A 25,869-nucleotide genomic window follows, 5' to 3' on the forward strand; every position below is an offset into this window, starting at 1 on the left:
AAATACAAATGAAAATAATGTCATACTATTTTCATACCAAATGAGTAGCAATTTAAAACTTGTTTGTACACATTGCTACAGGAAGTACACTGAAGCAGATGCTCTCATGTTTTTCTGATAGCACTGTGAATTGCTTTAAACTATTAAAAAGCATAAATACATATTGTTAAAGTTTCTAGGGCCATGACAGGGTTCTTACACTTTGCCATAGTATTTCTATTTCTTGAATTTTTTTCTTCTGGAAAGAGTCTCAAATTTGAGGGAATAAAATGGCTTCTCAGAGAAAGTTACAAATTATAATACCAGATAATTCAAAACAGCCTTAATACCTATGAGGACAGAAATTACTAAACAATCAGATGTCCACCCATTTAAACATTTTGTAAAGATTAACACTGATGGTTATAAAGGAAGTATAATAAGATATTTGTAATAAAATGTTAAGCAAACAAGAAGGTCATAAAATTGTACATATACAATATTTTACTGAATATAGAGAAAATCTTACAGAAAACCAATTAGTATGATAATCGTGATATCCTTGGGTGAATAGGAAGATTTTTTTTTCTTATACTTTAAAATTCTTTCCAAATTTTTTATGTGAGTAAAAAAATCAACAATTATAAATAAATTTTAGAGAAATGCCAAACACCATATAGTCTATTAATCTGATTTTCTATCATTAAATAAATGATGTTTCTTCCTTGTGGAGAACTGCTGTTGGCATGGTATGGTAATCCAGGACACTGAGCTTTCACTTCCTTGAGTATTTCTGTATTTGTCTTACCATCTCTAAATGATAGTTAAGGTACAGATTGTATCTCTATATTATGTTTACATATCCTGAAACACCTGGAGCCATGCTTTGTACATAATATGAGTAAATGCTGGCTAAAGTAAATTAAAGTGGATGTTGAATTTCTCAACCAAAACTTTGAAATGTGAGGAAGAGACACTTCTTGAATCCTGCTGTTCTTAAATTAATCCCTTAACCCATCAAAGGATACAGAGTGTTGACTCCCTGGTACTTTTATGCTCACATAGTATTCAACCTCAAGACCTACCTCCTCCAACCCTAGGGAGGCCAGCCTGCTTCTGGTGGAAATAGATCCTGTTTACGTACGTCTGGTGCTGTGAGCATTTACCTCCCAGGGATATTTCAGATTGAACCCTGCTCTGTACAAGGAACATCCAAATGGGGTGTGTGCGTAACCACATGAATTTTTGTGTTTGTAGCAATGCTTTATGAATTTGGTTTGGAAACCTGTAGCGTCTTATTGAAATTATGGTTCGTCAGTTGCCACCTTTGTTAGTTTATGTGAACCGCTCACAGGTAAAGTGTATGCCCAGTTTACCTTTATACTATCACAAAACCCGAGTTCTTGATGCTAAATAAATGAATGTTGAAAATAGCTCAAATCCAAACTGTGAGGCCTTTAATTAGTCTGTCTTCCTGTTGTCAACACAGTGCCATTGAAGGAATAGTACTGAGCTACTATTCACTCTAAAACTTTCTAGTTGTGAACCTGAGCAAGTCACTTATCTACTGAATCTGAGTATCTCATCTGTGGAATAGTACAGATGCATAACTTGGAGGACTGCTCTGAAGATTAAAAAGAACAAATTTTATAAACATTCAGAATAGTAATGGGCACATTGTTTTATTATTAAATCTAAAAATTAACAAAACTAAGATAATTAAATCTTTATATAAAGTAATTTATGATTCCTTATGGTAATGGTTATTTCTCATTATGACAGACTTAATATGTTGAATTTAATAACGTTGTTGCCCTACTCCAGGCTGGCTGGTAAATTTTCAGTTGTATTGAGTCATTTTTATAACAGTAACGCTGTCCTGCACACTTTGGAATGTGAGCTCTGTGAAAGCCAGAAGTGTCTGATACATAACAGGCATTCAAATATTGTTGAAAGGGTGAAATAAGCACCACCCCTTTTGTTCATGGTAGGTTTATCTTTTAAAATAATAATAAAAATATTATTAGCTGTCATTTGGTAAATATGTATAATTCCCCAGGTACTCTACTAAACATTAATAGACTATTCCATTTCAATATTGAAATGACTTCTATGAACAGATTTTTATGAGACTTAAGATGAAAAAAGTGTTGCCTATATTTGAATACCTAGGTTTATCAATTAATTATTTCAATATAAATAAAAATTACTATATATTTTTTCCATGGGCACATTGAACTTTTTCAGTGCTTTTATAAGCCTCAGCAGAGTAGTATTTTGTAGGACTTTAAAAAATGTAACTATGCATGCTATTGTTTTTAATTTGCATGTTATAGGAAGTTAAAATATATTAGCTGTGTTTAGTTTTGTTTTGAATTTTTAGTTTGCTGAGTAGTGCACATATTTTCATGAAGCTACAACTGTATTCCTTTCCTTTTCTAGCCCAATATTATTAAGAATTATGAATGATCAACTGATGTTTTTGGAACGAGCATTTATTGATCCTTTAGGATTACCAGACAGGCCTTTTTATAGGTAAGGGTAAAAATATGACTATTTTAATATAATTTTTTTCTTATTTTTTGCCCTGTGGGAAACATATAGTTGATTTCTTGCAAGCATATAAAAAATTCCAAAGTATATGTAGTAAATGATAAATATATTATTTATTTATATAATGTAATATGATTACTACAGATCTTTATTTTATTATCTTTTCTGTTTCTACGTATAAAAGAGTATATGTTCATTGCAGGAAATTTAGAAAACCCAAGAAGTCAGAAGTAGAAAATAAAAATCTCCCCAACTCTACTTGTCAGATATAAAATCATGTTTGTCCTTTGGTATACATAATTTTAGCCCCTCTCTTATTTTATTTTGAATATATGTGTATTTATGCATATACATAAGGTATAATAAATAGATATTTATTTACTCTATCTCTTAATGTTGACATTTAGTTTTTTTCTAATTTTTGACAATCATAATTATTTCTGATAAACACCAACTGTCCCCAGGTTGATCTTACTAAGTATTCAGAAAGAATTAGATCATTGACCAGCCAGAAACAACCTCATCTTTCTGTTTAGGGATTATCTATGAAAGAATTGGAATTGAGTGTAAGGGTATCATCCAAACAGGGTGAATGGATTCCCCTTAGTGGCATAATCATGTTCCTTTCCTTCTTTACCTCTTTACTGTGGAACTTGTCCTTCTCTTCCAGGGCTGTTACATGCACTGGCGTAGCTCCTTCAGTAAAACATCACCTTCTTCCTAGGTCATGTTGAATGCTATAAAACTGTTTTTAATGATTCATCATGCTTGACGCTAGGTATTATACATGACTTCTTTTTTAAATAGGAGAAAAACACAATGTAGGTTGTCTGGTCACAAATGAAACCCTATAATCACAGTTGTGCTACATTTCAGAGGATAGAGTGGTATTTTGAAGTCATCACTTCTTGCAGTGTGCCTTGAGAGTGATCACTTCATCTCCCAGACCTCAATTTCCTCCTCTTTGAAATTATAATATCAACTCTGTAGAGTTTATTTTCAAGGATTAGAAAAATGATAGGTAAATAATTTAATGCCAAGCGTGATCCATAGTAGGTGACAAGCTGCTGTTGCTATCATTGTCATCACTTTTGTTGCTCTGAACCACTTTAAGTCATCTGTCTAAAGTCAAAATATAATTAATTGCCACATATTTCATAGACTAGTCTTTGGAGATTGAACTTGTAAATTTAATTGACAAGTGGCCATTAAAATTATACAATCCATGAATTGTAGAAAGTCCCTGTTTTTTCCCTTGTATATATAATTCGAGCAACTGATAGCAAACTATTTTTATCAACAGACATGTCATCTATGCTCCAAGCAGCCACAACAAGTATATGGGGGAGTCATTCCCAGGGATCTTCGATGCTCTGTTTGATATCGAAAGCAAGGTGGATCCTTCCAAGGCCTGGGAAGAAGTGAAGAGACACATTTCTATTGCAGCCTTCACCGTGCAGGCTGCAGCAGGGACTCTGAGAGAAGTAGCCTAAGAAGTTTCTTTGGAGAACACATTGAATTAGTATGATGTATCACTCAGAAAGAATCATGTTGGATGCACTGATAAACTGAAAAATAAAGTTGTGTACATATATATATACATATATAGATACAGATAGATACATATATCCATCTTGACATTCTTTTTTCTTCTCCATATAGATCGAATAAGAAAGATGGATGATTTTTATTCTGTAATTATAGAAAGTTATTCTGAAGTTGGACTAAGTGTTGAAATTAAGAAGAGAGTAAAATTTTAATACACTTATGTGGCATTATCAGAGAATCATGTCTAATTCAGCATTTACAAAACTACTCCTGTTACTGCACATGTAGAAAACATCAGTTTGTTATTTGTTGTGTATTTTTAGAATTTTTATAAATAAAATTGTACCATGTATATTTTTCTAGGACTTGATTTTTTCACTCACCTTTGACATTTCATCCATGTATTATTGTGGCTGTAGGTCATTAGATTCCACTGACACAGAGCATTCCCTTGCATGGATATAACACTTATGCATTAGCATTCAGTCAAGACAGAGAAACCACACAGAAACATAAACAGAGAAAGTTAACGTAAAGAATGATTAATTACAATAGCATTGGAGCAATGAAGTATTGTCTAGTAAAAGGTAAAAAGAAGTTTAAAGAATATAAGAATTACAGGGACTTCCCTGGTGGTCCAGTGGCTAAGACTCCACACTCCCAATGCAGGGGGCCCAGGTTCGACCCCTGGTCAGGGAACTAGATCCCATGTGCCGCAACTAAGAGCCTGCATGTCGCAAGGAAGGTCCTGTGTGCCTCAACTAAGACCCGGCACAGCCAAATAAATAAATAATTATTAAAAAATATATAAGAATATAAGAATTACAGATATATGGAGCAATCACTGTCCCTTGGATTGAGGACTGCAGGAACATGTAGATGTTTCCTTAAAAATAAATTAGGCCGTTGTGTAAATCCAATCAAAATGATTTGAGCTTGTGTTTACACCTAAGATAACCTAATCTTCTTTAACATACAATACCCTAAGAAAAGTCTAGTCTTTGGAAACTCTACAAAAGGCCTAAAGAATACAATTCACAGTATCCAGAAAATAAAGAACTTCACTGGTGGACATTAAGATGCCAAGTACAGATGTCAATTAGTCCTCTTACAAAGCAAACAGCCTGGCTGATTTTGACAACTTTTCCTCTAAAATTATCATCATGAGACTGTTTATAATGCTCATCTATTGCTATAGAATTTGGAGATAGTGGGTTCCAATCCACCCTCTCTTCCTAAGACTGCTTGAAATTGTTCTGTCACCTGAGGATTTGAAAACAATGTGTCTCCCATGTAATAGGTGGTTTGTCTGATTCTGTAATGCCTAATAGGGTAGCCACATGTAGATATCAAGCTCTTGAAATGTGACTAGTTTGAATTGAGCTGTGCTGTCAGTATGAAATGCATGCTGGACATCAAAAACTTAGGATAGAATAAAGAATGTAAAATAGCTCATTAATATTTTCAATATTATTTATATTTTTAATGATAATTTTTGAATATATTTAAGTATATTATTGAAATTCATTTCAAATATTTTTAATTACCTTTTATGATGTGGACACTAAGAAGTTTAAAAATACATATACAGTTCAGATAATATTTCTATAAAAATTTTACTTTATTCTTTAAATCTTTTTTGCATTAAGCATTTCAGTGTTATTTTATTAAATATTGTGATTAATTTAAGCACATTTTGAAAAATTGTTTTGTGTTTGCCTTATCTTTCTAACTATACAGTAAGTTTTCTGGGGGGAGAAGACTCAGCTATCTTGTTTTGGTTCACCCACCATACCTGAAAGGCAAACGTAAGTGCTTCATATAGACTGGATGATTGTGTTGAATCAATTGAGAACACAGGTAGTGAAATGCAATACTTTATTTATCTTTAACACCTTTAGTTTATAGACGTACCTTTAAATAAATTTCAACAAGTTTAAATAAATATTTAAACTTGTTGATTGACAGCTCAGAGTTATGTGTAAATCAAAAGCTCTGGGGGAAAAAAAGAGCAAAAATATTATGGTCTCCTCTCAGAAACACAAATAGGGCACCCTTAGTCCATTTTAGAAGAGATTACTGCATTTATTCATTTTATAAGGGACAATTTGTTACCTGGAGTTGATTTACATTATAACTTGTGGTCTTGGAGAGTGACCTGCGTTCGCACACAGGCTTCTTGGTGGCGGCAGCAGCAGCCTTAGCGTCTCATGCCCGTCTCTGGGGTCCGCGCTGTTAGCCGCGGCTTGAGCCAGTCTCTGGAGCTCCTTTAAGCAGCGCTCTTAATCCCCTCTCCTCGCGCACCAGGAAACAAAGAGGGAAGAAAATGTCTCTTGCCTCTTCAGCAGGTCCAGACTCCCTCCCGGCTAGCCGTGGTGCACTAACCCCTTCAGGCTGTGTTCACGCCGCCAACCCCAGTCCTCTCCCTGCGCTCCGACCGAAGCCCGAGCCTCAGCTCCCAGCCCCGCCCACCCCGACGGGTGAGCAGACAAGCCTCTCGGGCTGGTGAGTGCTGGTCGGCACCGATCCTCTGTGCAGGCATCTCTCTGCTTTGCCATCCGCAACCCTGTTGCTGCGCTCTCCTCTGCGGCTCCGAAGCTTCCCCCCTCCGCCACTCGTAGTCTTCGCCCGCGCAGGGGCTTCTAGTGTGTGGAAACCTTTCCTCCTTCTCCGCTCCCTCCCACTGGTGCAGGTCCTGTCCCTATTCTTTTGTCTCTGTTTATTCTTTTTTCTTTTGCCCTATCCAGGTACGTGGGGGGAGTCTCTTGCCTTTTGGGAAGTCTGAGGTCTTCTGCCAACGTTCAGTAGGTGTTCTGTAGGAGTTATTCCACGTGTAGATGTATTTCTGATGCATCTGTGGGGAGGAAGGTGATCTCCACATCTTACTCTTCCTCCATCTTCCTCCTCTAATGAGAAGATAAACAAAATTGATAAACCATTAGCCAGATTCATCAAGAAAAAGAGGGAGAGGACTCAAATCAAATTTAGAAATGAAAAAGAAGAAGTTACAACAGATACCGCAGAAATACAAATCATCCTAAGAGACTACTACAAGCAACTTTATGCCAATAAAAAGGACAACCTGGAAGAAATGGACAAATTTTTAGAAAGGTATAACCTTCCAAGACTGAAACAGGAGGAAATAGAAAATATGAACAGAACAGTCACAAGTAATGATATTAAAACTGTGATTAAAAATCTTCCAACAAACAGAAGTCCAGGACTAGATGGCTTCACAGGTGAATTCTATCAAACATTTAGAGAACAGCTAACACCCAACCTTCTCAAATTCTTCCAAAAAATTGCATAGGAAGAAACACTCCCAAACTCATTCTATGAGGCTACTATCACTGTGATAGCAAAACCAGACAAAGATACTACAAAAAAAGAAAACTACAGACCAATATGACTGATGAATATAGATGCAAAAATCCTCAACAAAATACTAGCAAACAGAATCCAACAGCACATTAAAAGGATAATACACTATGATCAAATGGGATTTATCCCAGGGATGCAAGGATTCTTCAATATATGCAAATCAATCAACATGATACACCATATTAACAAATTGAAGAATAAAAAGCGTATGATCATCTCAATAGATGCAGAAAAAGCTTTCAACAAAATTCAACACCCACTTATGATACAAACTGTCCAGAAAGTGGGTATAAAGGGAACCTACCTCAACATAATAAAGGCCATATATGACAAACCCACAGCGAACATCATTCTCAATCATGAAAAATTGAAAGCATTTCCTCTAAGATCAAGAGCAAGACAAGGATGTCCACTCTTGCCACTATTATTCCACATAGGTTTGGAAGTTTTAGCCACAGAAATCAGAGAAGAAAAAGAAATAAAAGGATACAAATTGGAAAAGAAGTAAAACTGTCACTGTCTGCAGATGATATGATACTATATAGAGAGAATCCTAAAGATGCCACGAGAAAACTACTAGAGCTAATCAATGAATTTGGTAAAGTAGCAGGAAACAAAATTAATGCACAGAAATCTCTTGCATTCCTATACACTAATTATGAGAAATCTGAAAGGAAAATTAAAGAAACACTCCCATTTACCATTGCAACAAAAAAATAAAATACCTAGGAATAAACCTACCTAGGGAGAAAAAAGACCTGTATGCAGAAAACTATAAGACACTGATGAAAGAAATCAAAGATGATACAAACAAATGGAGAGATATATCATGTTCTTGGATTAGAAGAATCAATATTGTGAAAATGACTATACTACCCAAAGAAATCTATAGATTCAATGCCATCCCTATCAAATTACCAATGGCATTTTTACAGAACAGAACAAAAAAAATAAAAATTTGTATGGAGACACAAAAGATCCCATATAGCGAAAGCAGTCTTGAGGGAAAAAAACAGAGCTGGAGGAATCAGACTCTCTGACTTCAGACAATACTACACAGCTACAGTAATCAAGACAATATGGTACTGGCACAAAAACAGAAATACAGATCAATGGAACAGGATAGAAAGCCCAGAGATAAACCCATGCACCTATGGTCAACTCATCTATGACAAAGAAGGGAAGGATATGCAATGGAGAAAAGACACCCTCTTCAATAAGTGGTGCTGGGAAAACTGGACAGCTACATGTAGGAGAATGAAATTAGAACACTCCCTAACACCATACACAAAAATAAACTCAAAATGGATTAGAGACCTAAATGTAAGACTGGACACTCTAAAGCTCTTAGAGGAAAACATAGGATGAACACTTTTTGACATTAATCACAGCAAGATCTTTTTTGATCCATCTCCTAGAGTAATGGAAATAAAAACAAAAATAAGCAAATGGGACCTAACGAAACTTAAAAGCTTTTGAACAGCAAAGGAAACTGTAAACAAGATGAAAAGATAACCCTCAGAATGGGAGAAAATATTTGCAAACGAATCAATGGACAAAGGATTAATCTCCAAAATATATAAACAGCTCATGCAGCTCAATATTAAAGAAACAAACAACTCAATCCAAAAATGGGCAGAAGACCTAAATAAACATTTCTCCAAAGAAGACATATAGATGGCCAAGAAGCAAATGAAAAGCTGCTCAACATCACTAATTATTAGACAAATGCAAATCAATACTACAATGAGGTATCACCTCACACCAGTTAGAATGGGCATCATCAGAAAATCTACAAACAAATGCTGGAAAGGGTGTGGAGAAAAGGGAGATCTCTTGCACTGTTGGTAGGAATGTAAATTGATACAGCCACTATGGAGAACAGTATGGAGGTTCCTTAAGAAACTAAAAATAGAATTACCATATGACCCAGCAATCCCACTACTGGGCTTATACCCAGAGAAAACCATAATTCAAAAAGACACATGTACCCCAAAGTTCATTGCAGCACTATTTACAGTAGCCAGGTCATGGAAGCAACCTAAATGTCCATCGACAGACGAATGGATATAGAAGATGGGGTACATATATACAATGGAATATTACTCAGCTATAAAAAGGAACGAAATTGGGTCATTTGTAGAGACGTGGATGGATCTAGAGACTGTCATACAAAGTGAAGTAAGTCAGAAAGTGAAAAATAAATATCGTATATTAACGCATATATGTGGAACCTAGAAAAATGGTACAGATGAAACCGTTTGCAGAGCAGAAATTGAGACAAAGATGTAGAGAACAAACATATGGACACCAAGGGGGTAAAGCGGCTGGGGGTGTGGGTGGTGGTGTGATGAATTGGGAGATTGGGATTGACGTGTACACTGATGTGTATAAAATGGATGAGTAATAAGAACCTGATATTTAAACAAATAAATAAAATAAAATTCAAAAATTCAAAAAAAAATTGACCTTCTTTATATTTTCACTTTAAAAATTTCTAGCAAGGTCAAGTTATTTTCATATGTATATATATATTTGTGTGTGTGTGTGTGTGTGTGTGTGTGTGTGTGGTATGCGGGCCTCTCACTGTTGTGGTCTCTCCCGTTGCGGAGCACAGGCTCCGGATGCGCAGGCTCACTGGCCATGGCTCACGGGCCTAGCCGCTCCGCAGCATGTGGGATCTTCCCGGACCAGGGCATGAACCCGTGTCCCCTGCATCAGCAGGTGGACTCTCAACCACTGCGCCACCAGGGAACTGCCCATATTTTTTAATAAGTAGTGCTTCAATTAACACACAATAGATAATTTAGTGAAATAACATGTATGTAAGCATTGGTAATTTGATAAACTGTGATAGGTGTCAGCAAAATACAGGTAGTATGGCACTTCTGTTAAAAATAATATTCTACAGTATGTACAACATAGTAACTACAGATAATAATACTGTAATGCATATTTAAAACTTGTTAGGAGAGTAGATCTTAAAAGTTCTCATAACAAGGAAAATAATTTTTAACTACATGTTGTGATGAATGTTAACTAATATGGTGATCATTTCACAATATATTCAAATAGCAAATCATTACGTTATATACCTGACAGTTATATGAGGCTATATGTCAATTATACCTCAATAAAAAACAGTCGTCTTTATGCATTGTGTTAAATATAATTACTCACATAATTATGGTATAAATAATTACTATATTATATTCATATTAATATAAACATATACATTGATGTATATATTATGTACGTATATATAACATATATAAAGTATTTTGTTTAAAAGTTTTCACCAATTTTTTTTTTGCATTTACCCCAAAAGAAGTCTATATTCTTTTAGGGTCTCAGACCCCTAAGATTGAGTTTTCTATATACCGAAAACCCAATCAACCATTTTCACACCTTTCTGAGTAAACTTATCAGTATTTTCCACTTCCCTTTGAAGGTCTTATCCAATCTCAAGAAGTAGGTGTGGCCTCAGGAGAGTCTAATCCTTTAAAAGGCAAATTTATCCAAGGGTAACTTCTTCTCTCAGGGGGACTGAGGGAAAGTGCAGCTACCAAGTGTTGGACAGTTCTTGTTGACCCTGATATCCACAGATTTCCAGGACGTGCAGCCTTCCAGAAGTAAGACCACTCACAGTGGACTCTGGTAAGTAAGGAATTGATTGTAAATATCTTCATGTCTATTTTCTTTCATCCAAATCCTTTCCATTTACCTATTAGCCTGCTTGGGTTTTGTCCAAGCAAACAAGTAGTTGTCTCAGTTTTTTTTTAATGACCTCAATATCTAAAATATCTGTAACTAGAGCAATTGTAATATATTGATATTTGTAACATTAACATATGTAATCATTTTTATTCCGTTACCTTACATGTTATTCGATGTTTTTAGGTCTTAAATGAGATTTCTACAGACATATATATTTATGAAACACATAGAACACCTAAAATGTTCAACAAAATATATACATTTCATAGTCTTTATACAGATGAACATAAGAGTTAAATGTGTTGAATGAATTAGAATATCTTCTTGTAAAGTTCATATGCGCTATATATATATTTTTAAACATCTTTATTGGAGTATAATTGCTTTACAATGGTGTGTTAGTTTCTGCTGTATAACAAAGTGAGTCAGGTATATATATATACATATATACCCATATCTCCTCCCTCTTGTGTCTCCCTCCCACCCTCTTTATCCCACCCCTCTAGGGTGGTCACAAAGCACCGAGCTGATCAACCTGTGCCATGCGGCTGCTTCCCACCAGCTATCAGTTTTACATTTGGTAGTGTATATATGTCCATGCCAGAATAAAGGTGCTGTATCTTTAAAGACTTCAGTTTGCAGTCTAGATTTGAAAAGTGTTCAGGATAGATCCAATGAACTGATAGGGACTCCCAAGAAGTGGCATTGGTCAAATAGGGAAATATCAGAAACAAAGAGAATATGATGTTACTTCCATTAAGTACATCTTTGAAATTTCTGGTGTAGAGAGAAAATCCTCATGTATATTCAAATTTTTTCTTTGGTTTTAAAAAACAACTGATCAATTTTTACTGATTACTGTTGTAGCTTGAACATTCACTAGTTCAAAATGTGAAGTGCTCTGATGATCTGAACTGACTCCAGGAAAAATTGTTTTCCTGAACTAGAAATAACATAATTTTTTCCTTTTTTGTCTTGAAAGGAGGAGTTTTACTATTTAAGTTGGAAGCAAACACTGAAATGTTTATAGTTTTAATATGCCAAAGGTAAAGCCAACATTGATTATATTAAGTTTAAATTATTCTAAACAATTTTATTTTTCTTTAGAAAAGCACATCTCTCAGTTCAGAGGCAGGAGACATAGAGAACATTAGCATAGAGACAAAGTTTGTGCAAGTATGGGTTCCAGTCATGGACTCATGGAGAGAGAGAAAGAGAGAGACAGACAGATTGAGATTATATATGTGCTTCTGTACCAATCAGCTAATAAAAGTAACTCTGGAGTCATCTTACCATTTACCCTCTGGTCTAAGCTTTAAGCACATCCATGTAATTTAGGTATGACTGAGAACACGGTTTATTTTAAACAAAAAAGTTGCTAGGGACTCTCTTATCTAATTTTGTCATTTGTATCAGTATGAACCTCTCTGTATTCACCATTTCTATGTTTGTACTGAGGGTAAGCAAATAGGTAAATTAGATAGATTTCAAACAGACAGGACTTTGTCCAAAGGCTTTATTTTCCCTTATCAGGGCAGAAGAAAGATTTTCTCTCTTACCCTCTCTATTTCTGTCTTGAATTTTCAGAAACATGGATTCAGACACATTGCAAGCCTTCCAGAATGAACTAACCTGCTCCATCTGTATGAACTACTTCATAGACCCCGTCACCATAGACTGTGGGCACAGCTTTTGCCGTCCCTGCCTGTACCTCTGCTGGGAGGAAGACCAGACTCCAAAGAGCTGTCCTGAGTGCAGGGGACTATCAGAGAAGCTAGATTTCAAAACCAATATTGTACTCAAGAGGCTGGCTTCCCTCGCCAGACAGGAAGCAGCTAAACAAACCAACAGCTCAGAGGCACAGATCTGCGTGACACACAAAGAAGCCAAAGGGTTCTTCTGTGAGGTTGACAAGACCCTGCTCTGTGGCCCCTGCTCTGAGTCCCCGGAGCATGCAGCTCACAGCCACAGTCCAATACAATGGGCTGCTGAGGAATACCGGGTAAGTGATGCTTCTAAAGCAATTAGGAATCTATAGGCTTCTAAATCAGAGAGAAAGATGAGGATAATAATGAAGTTGATGGGGATGGAGATGGTCGAGGTGGAAATTTTTCAGTGTAGGTCATGTACGTGTATCGTTTTAACGTTGTTGCCCAATTGTCCAAACACGTGGAACTGCTGTATCCTGGGGCATGTGGTAGCACCAGGCATACTGACTCCTGACGTGAGCTTGACGCATTCTTAGTCAAGTTATATAAAAATCTGAGTCTCAATTTCTTAGGAAATGAGAAATTTCATTTCTCTCATGGAACTGAGAGATTCCATTATCTATAAAGTTTCCACAATTCTTTCTTTCTTTTTTAAATTTTTAATTAATTAAATTATTTTTGGCCGCATTGGGTCTTTGTTGCTGCGTGTGGGCTTTCTCTAGTTGCAGCGAGCGGGGGCTACTCTTTGCTGTGGTGCACAGGCTTCTCATTACAGTAGCTTCTCTTGTTGTGGAGCATGGGCTCTAGGCACTCAGCCTTCAGTCCTTGTGGCATGCGAGCTCAGTAGTTGTGGCTCATGGGGTCTAGAGCACAGGCTCACTAGAGCACACAGTCTTAGTTGCTCTGCAGCATTTGGGATCTTCCGGGACCAGGGATCAAACCTGTGTCCCCTGCATTGGCAGGCAGATTCTTAACCACTGCACCACCAGGGAAGTCCCCCCCCCCAATTCTTCATTATATGTTTCTGTCACTTTGATATTCAATATATTAGAATCAAATTAGATTAATGTGGAAAAATCTGACCACATAATTCAAACTCAAGATTTCTATTTTCTAAACCAGTGGTCCCCATCCTTTTTGGCACCAGTGACCAGTTTCGTGGAAGACAATTTTTCCATGGATGGGGGCAGGGGGAGGTTGGGAGGATGGTTCTGGTGGTAACGCGAGTGATGGGGAGCAATAGGGAATGATGGGGAGCCATGGGGAGCGATGGGGAGCGATGGGGAGCAATGGGGAGCAATGGGGAGCAATTGGGAGCCATGGGGACAGATGGGGAGTGATGGGGAGTGATGGGGAGCCATGGGGAGCCATGGGGAGTGATGGGGAGCCATGGGGAGCCATGAGGAGTGATGGGGAGTGATGGGGAATGATGGGGAGCGATGGGGAGTGATGGGGAGTGATGGGGAGTGGCAGATGAAGCTTCACTTGCTAGCCCCCCTCTCACCTCCTGCTGTGCGGCCCCATTCCTAACAGGCTGTGGACTGGTAGTGGTCCTTGCCCAGTGTGTTGGGGACCCCTGCTCTAAATGACTGCCTTTGCTCATACATAAGGGGATGGAATTTATGGTATCATCATCTGTGTCACTAAAGCTCATGGTTATTTTGCAGGAGAAACTTCTGAAGAGAATGGACTCTTTAAGGAAAATGACACAAGAAATGCAAAACAGTCTGAATCAAGAAGCTAACAAAACTCAGTTGTTAGAGGTAAGAACAAAAATATTCTATTTGTTTGCATGGAGACAGATATAATCCTGGCTTAGACTTTCAGCAAAATTCAAATTACCAGGTAAAGGATAGTGGTCTTTTCCTTGGAAAGAGTAGTGGTTTCAAATGACCTATCAGTAATCACAGTTATAACAGACCAATACAAACTAGTTCAAAGGTGCTAGTATATGTGAAAACCAAGGCATGAAACGTATTCCTAAGCAACATTTTCAAATTTGAATAAACCTTCTCAGACATGTAGTATAAGACAACATTGTGCTAAGTGTGTCTGTGAAGGTGAGGAGAGGAATACAGTAGTACCTAGGGGAGAATTAGTGTATATTTTTAAAGCTGCATAGTATGCGGTTTACCTAATAAAAGAATATTTAGAAAAATCAGGGAAAGGAACAAGAAAAAACAAGATTTGGGTAAGAGAGGAAATAATTGATGGAGTAACACCCCTGAAGAATCCTCCTAGGGGGAAAAACTGGGACCCCCTCAGATGGCTTGATTTAAACGGGAAAACAGGCGAGAAACTTAGAGAAAGGATGGACTGGAAGGACCAGCAAATATTCCAGGCCTTTTGAAATGTGAGGCAGAAAGTTTGTCAAGACCTTTCCTGATGACAGTAAGGAAATAATATTTGACATTTTCTGTTGAGAATGAGGATGAGTGATTCTTTGAATCCATTATCTCTGCAGAACTATGTGGCCATGAGGAAGGTGATGATCAAAGTTCAGTATCAGAGGATCCACCTGTTTCTCCGGGAGGAGGAGCAACTCCATCTGGAGGCCCTGGAGAAAGAAGCGAAGGAGACTCTCCAGCAACTCAGGGAGAGTGAATTCAGAATGACTCAACAGAAAGAAAGTCTGAAAGAAATGTACAGAGAGCTGACAGAGATGTGCCACAAGCCTGACGTGGAGTTGCTCCAGGTGAGAAGGGAGGTTCCATCCTCAGAGACAGAAGTACTATTCTGGGCACCATTGCCATGACATTGAAATGTTACCTGCATATACTCTTATCTCAGCTAAAGGATGATGTTCCTTGACTCCCATTATTTTATTTGTCCAATCCCTTATTTCTCATAGCCAGGTAATTTGGGGAGTTTTTTTTTTTAACTTTTCACTAGCTAACATAGGACACAATTTTTTCAGTGTGATCAGGAGTACTATCCAGACAGATTATCCAAAATCAGCAAAATTCTGTGACCAGGGGAAAGTTAATTTTCTTGGAGTAATTCTCAATACATTGTCACTCTCTATTATCCCACACTTACTGAAGACATTGAGGTTTTGCCCATTGTCTAGGTAAAATTTTTAGAACTGGTAGTCAATTTCAATGCACTCTATAATTGATTTTTTATGGTTCCTTGTTTTGCTTTAATTGTTATCATAATGGTGAGATCTCTCCTTGGGAATAGGACTGAGCAATGACTGACATTGGAAACCTGATGTTGTTGCATCATTACACAGACTCTTCCTGGCCTCCTTCCTTCCTTCCTTAATGTGCCCTGAGGAAGCTCATCATGTTTTAGTTTAAGTTCTGTTATTAAAAGATAGCCTCTGATTGTTCCTTAGAGGAGAATGAGAAAAACAATACCTTATTGAACAAACAAGAATAGTAAAGAAGATGCAAAAGGACAGAACTCTCATGATTAACATGATTTTTTTTTTTTTTCATTGCAGGCCTCGGGAAATGTATTGGAAATGTGAGTGTATGCTAATGATTTTTGATTTCTGGAAAAGTTGTTGTCTTTTTGATGAAGTGGTTGGATAGTTGTTCCTTGGTACCATGGGGAATTGTTTTCAGGTCATCCCCAAAATCTAAATCCCAGGATGCACAATCCCTTATAGAAAATGCCACAGTATTTGCAGATAACTTACAAGCATGCTCCCATACACTTTAGTCATCTCTAGGCTACTTATAACACCTAATAAAATGGAAATTAAATGCTATGTAAATAGTTCCCAGTTACGTGGCATTTTCAAGTTTCACTTTTTGGAACTTCCAGGAATTTTTTTTTTCTGAATATTTTCCATTTAGAACCGGGGAGGAAGAACGTAGGGGAGGGATAGATTTAGAATTTGGGATTGACATGTACACACTGCTATATTTAAAATGAATAACACACAGTGGTTATCTCAAGCCATAGGGAAGCAGATCAGGATTAAAAATGGTGGTCAGGGCTTCCCTGGTGGCCTAGTGGTTGAGAGTCCGCCTGCCGATGCAGGGGACACGGGTTCGTGCTCCGGTCTGGGAAGATCCTACATGCCACAGAGTGGCTGGGCCTGCGCGTCCGGAGCCTGTGCTCTGCAATGGGAGAGGCCACAACAGTGAGAGGCCCGCATACAGCAAAAAAAAAAAAAAAAGGGTGGTCAAAGGAGACTTTAGCTTTACCTATAATGTTCAAACTTTTTGAAAAGAATGTATCTATGTATTATTCTATAAGTAAAATAAATTTAACAAAAAAATAGATAACAAACAAGGGCCTAGTGTAAAATAACTAACTAACTAAATTAATTAATTAATTAAATAAATAAAACATCAATTACAGATTCAATCCATGGTTGAATCCATAGGTGCAGAACCCTCGCACATGGATGACGAACAGTACATCTTTTGATCTATTAACATCGTCTTTTTGGCCATTTTCTGTTTTATTTCAAAAGGATTCTAGAGGCCTTCTGATCCTTGGTCTGAGAAGTTTCCTTTTCATTTGGCTGAATTCAAATATACCTGAAAACTTTCTGACATTCTGGGCTTTGTTCCACCCACTCACCCCATCCTCTCCAGACTCACCACAATAAAACTTAGGGAGGGGATTTTTCTAAGATATCACAGAGGAAGCACCTACACTAGTGAGTTGGAAGGTGAAAAAGGCAGGAAAGGGTCAAATTCCCTAATAGGGAGAGGGGCTGTGATTTTGTTCCTAGGAGTAGCAGTGAATCAGCCTGTTCCATTACAGCAAGCCCCCTTGTATGTAGGACCTCAGAGCTAATGGCTTCCTGGTGTCCACTGGAAAGTTAGACCTTCAGGACCAAGGCAGTCAGGCTGGAATTGGATTCCCTTGCTGGGCTGATAAGAGCAAACATGTATGGCTAAGTGAACTCTTCCTTTTAGACACTGAATGTATCCTTGATGACTACTTGCTGACTGAAGTCCCAAAGGCTTTGCCTGAATTTTTTGCTCTCTGTAAAATGCCCAGGATCTTTGCATCACCTGAGTTGGAATAGAGGAAGTGAATGAAGTTCAATAAGTTGAAAATTGGAGTAAAGTCTGAGAAGAATGGGGAAGTTGAAATTTGATGTAATTTATATTTAGAAAAAAGTATGGTAACTTTTTATATTCCCAAGTGTGTAGAATATAATGTATATCCAATTAACCAAAAATAGGAGAATTCTGACAAAATATCCTGGATTAAAAACTGCTTTTTTCCAGGCTTCCCTGGTGGTGCAGTGGTTGAGAGTCCGCCTGCCGATGCAGGGGACACGAGTTCGTGCCCCAGTCTGGGAAGTTCCCACATGCGGTGGAGTGGCTGGGCCCGTGAGCCATGGCCACTGAGCCTACACATCTGGAGCCTGTGCTCTGCAACGGGAGAGGCCACAACAGTGAGAGGCCCGTGTACCGCAAAAAAAAAAAACCTGCTTTTTTGTAATGGTCCTATGATTAGCCTTTGACCTTGAGATGTACTGACATCATTTGTTACAGGACTGATTTGGTACAGATGCAAAAGCCTCAGCCAGTGAACCCAGAGCTCACTTCCTGGCCTGTCACTGGAATCCTAGACATGCTGAACAACTTCAGAGGTAAGAGTCAACCTTCAGTGAGCAGGACTACATTTCATTAGAACTTCTTGGGAAGGAGCATTCTTTTATTGTTATTTTATTTTTTCTGACATGAAGGTAGTACATAACTTCCAAAAGTTGTTACATTTTTCCTGCCTGTATAGTTGTATTACAAAGATCAAGGCTGAGCTTTGCAACCTATAGTTTACTGAAAATGCAAAACTAGATATATATATTCAGTTACATATGACATAGGCAGAGCAAGAAGAGAGCAACCAGCTTGCTCATGTGGTTATAAAGAGGTAGAATATTTACTTTTGTGAGTGACCATCAATATTGTGTCTATTCAGTTTATTTCACTCTTAAAAAGTTAAATATGGGGGCTTCCCTGGTGGCGCAGTGGTTGAGAGTCCGCCTGCCAATGCAGGGGACACGGGTTCGTGCCCCGGTCCGGGAGGATCCCGCGTGCCGCAGAGCAGCTGGGCCTGTGAGCCATGGCCGCTGAGCCTGCGTGTCCAGAGCCTGTGCTCCGCAATGGGAGAGGCCACAACAGTGAGAGGCCCGCGTACCGCAAAAAAAAAAAAAAAAAAAAAAAAAAAGTTAAATATGGCATTGCTGGTTTTTAATTTGTTCTGTATTACAAGCTCATTTATTATGCATTGTACAAAAATATTTATTATTTCTAAAATCAGCAAGAATTGACAGAAAAGACTAAAATTGGCTTAGGTAGGATAATTGTAATGCTATTAGATCAATTTCAAAGCAACTGAAAGGCAAGGGATATTTGAACATGGTTGGCCAGAACATCCTTTTAGAAGTTTCCAAACTATTCATTGATGGATTTCTATCAAAATTTTGACCTTTGAAAATGTAGTAAGTAGAGACTATAGCCCAATAAATACCCACATGATAGCAAGTGCTATCTACATGTTAGATCGTATTAAAGACAAAGGACACAAGAAAAGTTTTCTAACTGAAAGAAAAAATATAAGGTTTTTGGTGAGTCCTGAAATAAACTATCAAGACATTGACATTAAATCAGACTTCACAGAGTTCATATCTCCTTTATCTGTATGATTTGAAGTCTTTCTGTGTGCTGGTGAGATAGTAATGACTTTTGCTCTTCATAGAAGAGCTAGTCTGAACTCCCTTTGCTGTCTTTGTTTTGTATTTCCTTGGAGGAGGGAAAATTAAAAGACTCATTGGGTAGAGAGCCTCTGCCTCTCAGGCCATGGAAATCTCACTTGCTGACCTGATTTTTGCTCTTTCTGCAGTGGATAATGTTCTGAGTCAGAAAATGACCATTCACAATGTAAGCCTTTCTGAGGATCGTACAAGAGTGATGTTTGGAGGTGACCATCACGACGTGCCCAGAGAGCCCCAGACTGTGGAGAGATTTGTGGCCTGGGGAGCTGTGGCCTTCACCTCTGGGAGGCATTACTGGGAGGTGGATGTGACACACTCCTTGAACTGGATTCTGGGAGTCTGTAAAGATATCTTGACGAGTGATACTGATATCATTATTGATTCTGAAGAAGCATTTTTTCTATTTTCTGTGAAGGTGAACAATCATTATACTTTGTCCACAAACTCCCCACCCTTAATTCAGTATGTGAAAAGGCCTTTGGGTAGGGTCGGAGTGTTTCTGGATTATGACAATGGAACTGTGAGTTTCTATGATGTTTGCAGAGGTTCCCTCATATATAGTTTCCTTCCTTCCTCCTTCTCCTTCCCTCTGATGCCTTTCCTTTGCCTTAGATCTCCATGACTAGTCAAGTTCCATGACCATTTAATTGATGAAATTCTTGCCTGAACAAATTGTTGTCCTAGAGCTCACATGAGGCCACAGGATGATATCTGACTATCTCTGAGCACATTGTAATTTAATGGAATATACGACTGTATGTTTATAAAATGGCATAACCATGTTGAATGTATAAATTTGTTAATTAAATTTTCTTGTAATAAAAATTTATTATGGAATATTTCATAGAGTCTAATCAGTTACTTTTCTTCTGTCATAAATAATAGTTTTATTAAAATAAAAGTTACATACCATAAAGGTCACCCTATTTAAACTATATAATTCAGTGGCTTTTAGTAATATTCAAAAAGTGAAACCATAGGGGCCTCCCTGGTGGCGCAGTGGTTGAGAGTCCGCCTGCCGATGCAGGGGATACGGGTTCGTGCCCCGGTCTGGGAGGATCCCATATGCCGCGGAGCGGCTGGGCCCGTGAGCCATGGCCGCTGGGCCTGCGCATCCGGAGCCTGTGCTCCGCAACGGGAGAGGCCACAACAGTGAGAGGCCCGCATACCGCAAAAAGAAAAAAAAAAAAAAAAAAAAAAAAAAAAAAAAAAAAAAAAAGTGAAACCATAACTATCTAATTCTAGGACATATCCATCACCCCAAAAATAAACCAATGACCATTAACATTTACTCCCCATTCCCCCTCCCCCTCCCAAGTCACCTCTGATCCAGTTTTATTCTTCATGGATTTTTCTATCATATGGTTTCAAATAAATTGGATCACACAACGTGTGACTTTTTATATATGTTTACTTTCACTTAATGCTTTCAAGATTCATCTACATAGCGGGCTTCCCTGGTGGCGCAGTGGTTGAGAGTCCGCCTGCCGATGCAGGGGACACGGGTTCGTGCCCCGGTCTGGGAAGATCCCACATGTCGCGTAGTGGCTGGGTCCGTGAGCCATGGCCGCTGAGCCTGCGCTCCGCAACGGGATAGGCCACAAGAGTGAGAGGCCTGCGTACTGCAAAAAAAATAAATAAATAAAAAGATTCATCTACATTGTAAGCAGTGTGCTTTACTTGCGTATCTGAACCAGATTGGGGTGAAAGCATGAGGTAATATATATATCAGGTTAGTAAACAAAAGGAATGGTGCTTAGTTTTCTCCTCAAAGCTGACCTAGTTGGTAAGAACCAAGTGTTTGACAGACTTTGCCATTTCTCTAAACCCTAGTCATTAAGCACATCTCAGCTCAACAACATTTTTCCCAGGAAGTTTTTCGTGACTACACAGACCAGTGTAGTTCCTCTCATTACACACTCTCTGAGCATATACCGTCTCATCATAATATTCAACAAACCTTCCTCAAATTAGCACTTTTACTACTTGACAGACAATTCTGAGACTGTAGAGACAGTATATTATTTACTACTATATTCCTACTATCCAATGCAGACTTATAACATAACACATAGAAGTATAGGATGAATCAATGAACAAATACATGAATGAAAGAATTAATATAAACAAATATTATTCCAGCATTGATAAAGTTTTCCAAAATGTAGCTAACATAATGGACATAAAATGCTATCTGATAATGTCAACAAAAGAGAGGTAATTGATTTGCAGCTTTACAGCCTAAGAAAATTCCATTATTTTGAGGTTTAAAATAACTACTGCATAATTTTGTTTTATAGTGTTGATTTTTAGATTTCCCTAAGACTATCAGTACAATCTACTGGAAGATGAAGACCCTACATAAAGTGATATGGAAACAGAAAACAGGACTTCACATGATGGTGACTGTCAGAATTTAAACTGACATATAAAATACTACTGAGCATAAGGTGGTATAACTTCCTTAGTAGTGGGAAGGTCAAAACCAATTTAAATTTGAAGAATAATTCAGATGACAGAAATACAGATTCTGTAATATAATGTGATACCTAAAAAATATTGTAATTGTTCTATAATATTCATTATACCCTGGTCATTTGAAAGCAGAAACAGTATGGTTCACTAGAAAGCATTCATTCTCAGGCACATCTCCACAAGAATATATTAAATGATAATTTGTTCAAGTTCAATCTATAATATCCAATTCACAAAAACTCAGGAGCTGGATGTATTTTGTTTTCTTTTTACAGAGTACAAGAAGGAGCTTCTTGGTTTGTCTCATTTTTATCTCCAAATCCTTCACTGTATCTTCAGTCCTACAATTCAAAGGAAGTATTCAGTGCACTATGGAGTGAAAGTCCTTTCCTTTTAGCCATTTCTCTTTTCATTTTGATTTTTTTCCTCCATTTTCTTTGATTATATCTCTTATCCTAAGCCTCTTGATTGAATGACTCATTTTTTTGTTAAGTTCCATTTATGGTAAGCCCTGTAAAATTGGGTGGAATGAAGGCTGGAGAGCCAAGGGGAATTTTAAAGAGTACAGACGATGTGTCTGAAAACAAAACATAAATTTCAAATTAGAATTTGGGACGGTTTTCATTTTATTTTTAAGGGTCAATTAAATTATAGAATTGACTTATAACAGACGAGGTGTGATTATCTCATTTATGGCATAGAAGGAAAGTTCCTTTCCTTCCCTTTCTCTGCAGAAACATGGCATCGCTCACACTACAGAACCTCAAGAAATAATTCACCTGCTGAGTCTTGAGTGTGAGGAAGTTGGAGCTCTTGTGGTGGTGCTTGCAGAAGTGGGACCTTGTAAGTAGCCCCAAATCCTAGAAATGGTGTTGCCCAATGGCCAACACCATTGGTCCAAAGATGACATTGTGAAGTTCCTGGAAGAAATGGAGAATAATCCCCTGTTCAATGACAGTCATGCATTCAAAACAACTCAGTCACTGATGGACTGGGGAAAAGTAGCTTTTTAAGATATTTCTGGAGAAATGTGTAAACTCCAATGGTTAGAAACGTTTTATAACTTGAGAAAATGCTGCACCTTAAAAGAATTAGTCCTGGAAGTTAAGGAACATGTTAAAAATTCTCACAAAAGCAAAACACACACACACACACACACACACACACACACACAGAAGAAACATTCTGATTTACCCAAGAAGCCCCTAACAACTTACCCCCACTTTTTAAAGGAGATGTATCCCTAGTACTCCTCAAAACACCCCAAACTGTGTACCAGGCAAAAGACAAGGAGTTCCCAGAGAACATGAAGCTGAAACATATTCAAGATTTCCAGAAGGAGAAACAGGAGTTTGAGGAGAAAATGGCTCAGTTCAGGGAACACTACTCTGAACTAGTCCAATATTCCAAGAAATCGGATGTCCCCAAAGGAATCTAAATCAAAGGCCAAAAGAAGTTTCAGGAAAATGTGCAAGACGTGAAGTCTCCCCCAGAAAACTATCTTTCCATGAGGATTAGGTTCCATGGAGAGACTGAACAACCTCCAAGGATACATATCAGATGTTCCACCAGGATTCACGGTCAAGTCAGGAGTTGCAAGATATGCCCCTGAGGGATTGCATGGTGGAGGTGCATCCTGGCAAGGCGTTCTGAAGAGTCAGAAGGAGCACTATAAGAAACAGGCTGAGGAGGTGCAGAAACAATACAAGGTGGACCTGGATCACTGGCTCAAGAGTCTGTTTCCTGAAGAATATGCTGCTATGGGGACTGTAGATCTGCCTGTCTGATCTTGGGTTTCAGGGATCCCTTTATGATCATGTTCTTACATCTAGTATAGGTTGTCTCTCTGTATGCAGCATATATTTTTTACAACTGATGAACCCACAGTGACGCATCATTGTCACCCAAGTCCATAGTTTTCACTATTGGTATATGAAACTATTTTTATTTTAACACATAAAGATCATTGAATTAGATAAATAGATGGATAGATAGATGGCTATTGCACACTCTTAGACACATTTTTATGTTTTACTTTATTAAAACAAATTATTTATTAAAACAAATATTAATTAAAGCTGATTTTGAGTTTTCATTGACAAAACAAGCAGATAAGTAGTGCACAAGGCATTTGGTATTCAAAAAAATATATATTTATTTCCCATAGAGTCCGACATATGCAATTGCATGCACAGGTATGCTCTGTAAATATATGCTTTTAATCTCTTAAAGTTACTGGAGATTTATCAATTTTATATGCCTTCTAGATGTCTAACATGTTGAATTTATTTGGAAAATCCTTTAGCAGTTTGTGTTACTTGCTTCCTTCCTTAACTTTAAATTTGCAAAATTAGGTCTAAGAGATCATTCTTTTTACCTGAAAATCAGCAGACTTTCCCATAAGTCATTTTTGCCCTGAAGTGCTAGTAAGGCTTATAACCCGGAATAGATAGTGAGATATCAAGTCAAGTGGGGCTCTTCTTGTGAATTTAATGCATGCATTTTCTAATTCATTCAGCACCTAATGTTTTCTAAGTCATGCCTTGTTGCATGGGATACAGAGATAAAAGTTACAATTCTTAACTTTAATATATCATTCTAACATTGAAGAATGACCAGTAAGTGTAATCAGTAATATAAAGCATTATTTGGTCAAAAAAGTACAAATACTGGAATTAGGCAAATATGGATTAAAATTGTGAATTTGCTATTACAATAAGATGACATTGGTTAAAATAATTAACTAATTGTTTATCTGTTTCCTCAAGTATACATTCATGAAATGAGAATAAGTATAAGTGAAGATTAAATGTAATGCCTATACCTGGCTCACAGTAGATTCATAGAAAATGTTAGTTTAATCCATTGGAGCTGCTATAAAAAATATCATAAACTGGACAAACAACAGAAATTTATTTCTCACTATTCTGGATGCTGGAAGTCTCAGATCAGGGTGCTAACGTGGTTGGCTGATGACTCTGTTTCGGGGGAAGACTCTTGTGTCCTCACTTGGCAGAAGGCACTCAGGATCTCTCTGGAGCCTCTTTTATAAGGCACTAATCCCATTCATGAGAGCTCCAACTGCAGAATGTTGGACCAGGGTGGGACTGTGTCCTGGGGTTAATAAACTAGTGGGAAGTGTCCACGTGGTAGCAGGAGCTCCCCCAAATGGCTGCCACCAGTGTCTAAGTCCCCAGGGTAAGATGCAGTTGCCTCCTGCCTCTCTAAGAGATTGTCCAAGATCGGCAGGTAGATTTGACCCAGGCTCCTATGGAATTGCTGCTTCTGCCTTGGGTTCTAGATTGTATGAGATTTTGTATGCGCCCATTAGGAGTGAAGTCTCTATTTTCCCCAGCCATTTGGGCCTCCCCAAAGTAAACCCTGCTGGCCTTAGTAGACAAACACTCTGAGGGATCATCTTCCTGTTGCAAAACGCCTGGGCTGGGGAGCCCAATGAGGGACTCAGATCTCACTCCTTTGGGAAAACCTCTGAAGTTGTAATTATTCCCCATTTGTGGAATGCCCACTCACGGCAATGGAGTTTGACTGTATGGTGAGTCTGCTCCCTCCTACCCATCTTGTTGTAGTTCCTTCTTTGTGTCTTTCATTTTAGAAGTTCTTATCTAGTTGGTTATGCATTTTTTATCATTGGTTTTCCTGTGAATAGTTTTTTTTTTTTTGGAGTATAGGTGCTTTACAATATATTGTAAATATATATACTATTGGAGTATAGTTGTTTCTACTGTACAGAAAAGTGAATCAGCTATATATATACATATACATATATCCCTTATTTTTTGGATTTCAGTCCCA

At 37.8% G+C, this 25,869-nt stretch overlaps 2 protein-coding genes and 1 pseudogene across 3 annotated transcripts in view; all 3 read left to right on the forward strand.

Moving 5' to 3' along the window:
* The window catches only part of FOLH1 (folate hydrolase 1), a 57,092-nt gene extending 51,456 nt beyond the window's left edge, over positions 1-5,636 (forward strand). The window contains exons 18-19 of the mRNA XM_081239508.1: positions 2,422-2,514; positions 3,836-5,636. Coding sequence (XP_081095634.1) covers positions 2,422-2,514; positions 3,836-4,025 — 283 coding nt within the window. The 3' untranslated portion in view covers positions 4,026-5,636. The remainder of the gene's footprint in view (positions 1-2,421; positions 2,515-3,835) is intronic.
* A 5,396-nt stretch (positions 5,637-11,032) lies between these two features.
* On the forward strand, positions 11,033-20,203 carry LOC308620014 (tripartite motif-containing protein 64C-like; the record flags this gene model as incomplete). Its single annotated transcript, XM_081239361.1, has 7 exons — positions 11,033-11,118; positions 12,766-13,180; positions 14,555-14,650; positions 15,352-15,582; positions 16,336-16,358; positions 18,359-18,456; positions 19,710-20,203. Exons 2-7 carry the CDS (start codon positions 12,770-12,772, stop codon positions 20,201-20,203), a joined length of 1,353 nt encoding a protein of 450 aa, XP_081095487.1. The 5' UTR covers positions 11,033-11,118; positions 12,766-12,769.
* A 2,719-nt stretch (positions 20,204-22,922) lies between these two features.
* On the forward strand, positions 22,923-23,843 carry LOC308620800 (putative upstream-binding factor 1-like protein 6; annotated as a pseudogene). The gene has a single exon. The product of its transcript is annotated as a putative upstream-binding factor 1-like protein 6 (transcript).
* Positions 23,844-25,869: the final 2,026 nt, after the last annotated feature.

Source organism: Mesoplodon bidens (genome assembly GCF_964165515.1).
Source record: "Mesoplodon bidens genome assembly, chromosome: 7".
In the NCBI taxonomy this organism is placed as follows: Eukaryota; Metazoa; Chordata; class Mammalia; order Artiodactyla; family Ziphiidae; genus Mesoplodon; species Mesoplodon bidens.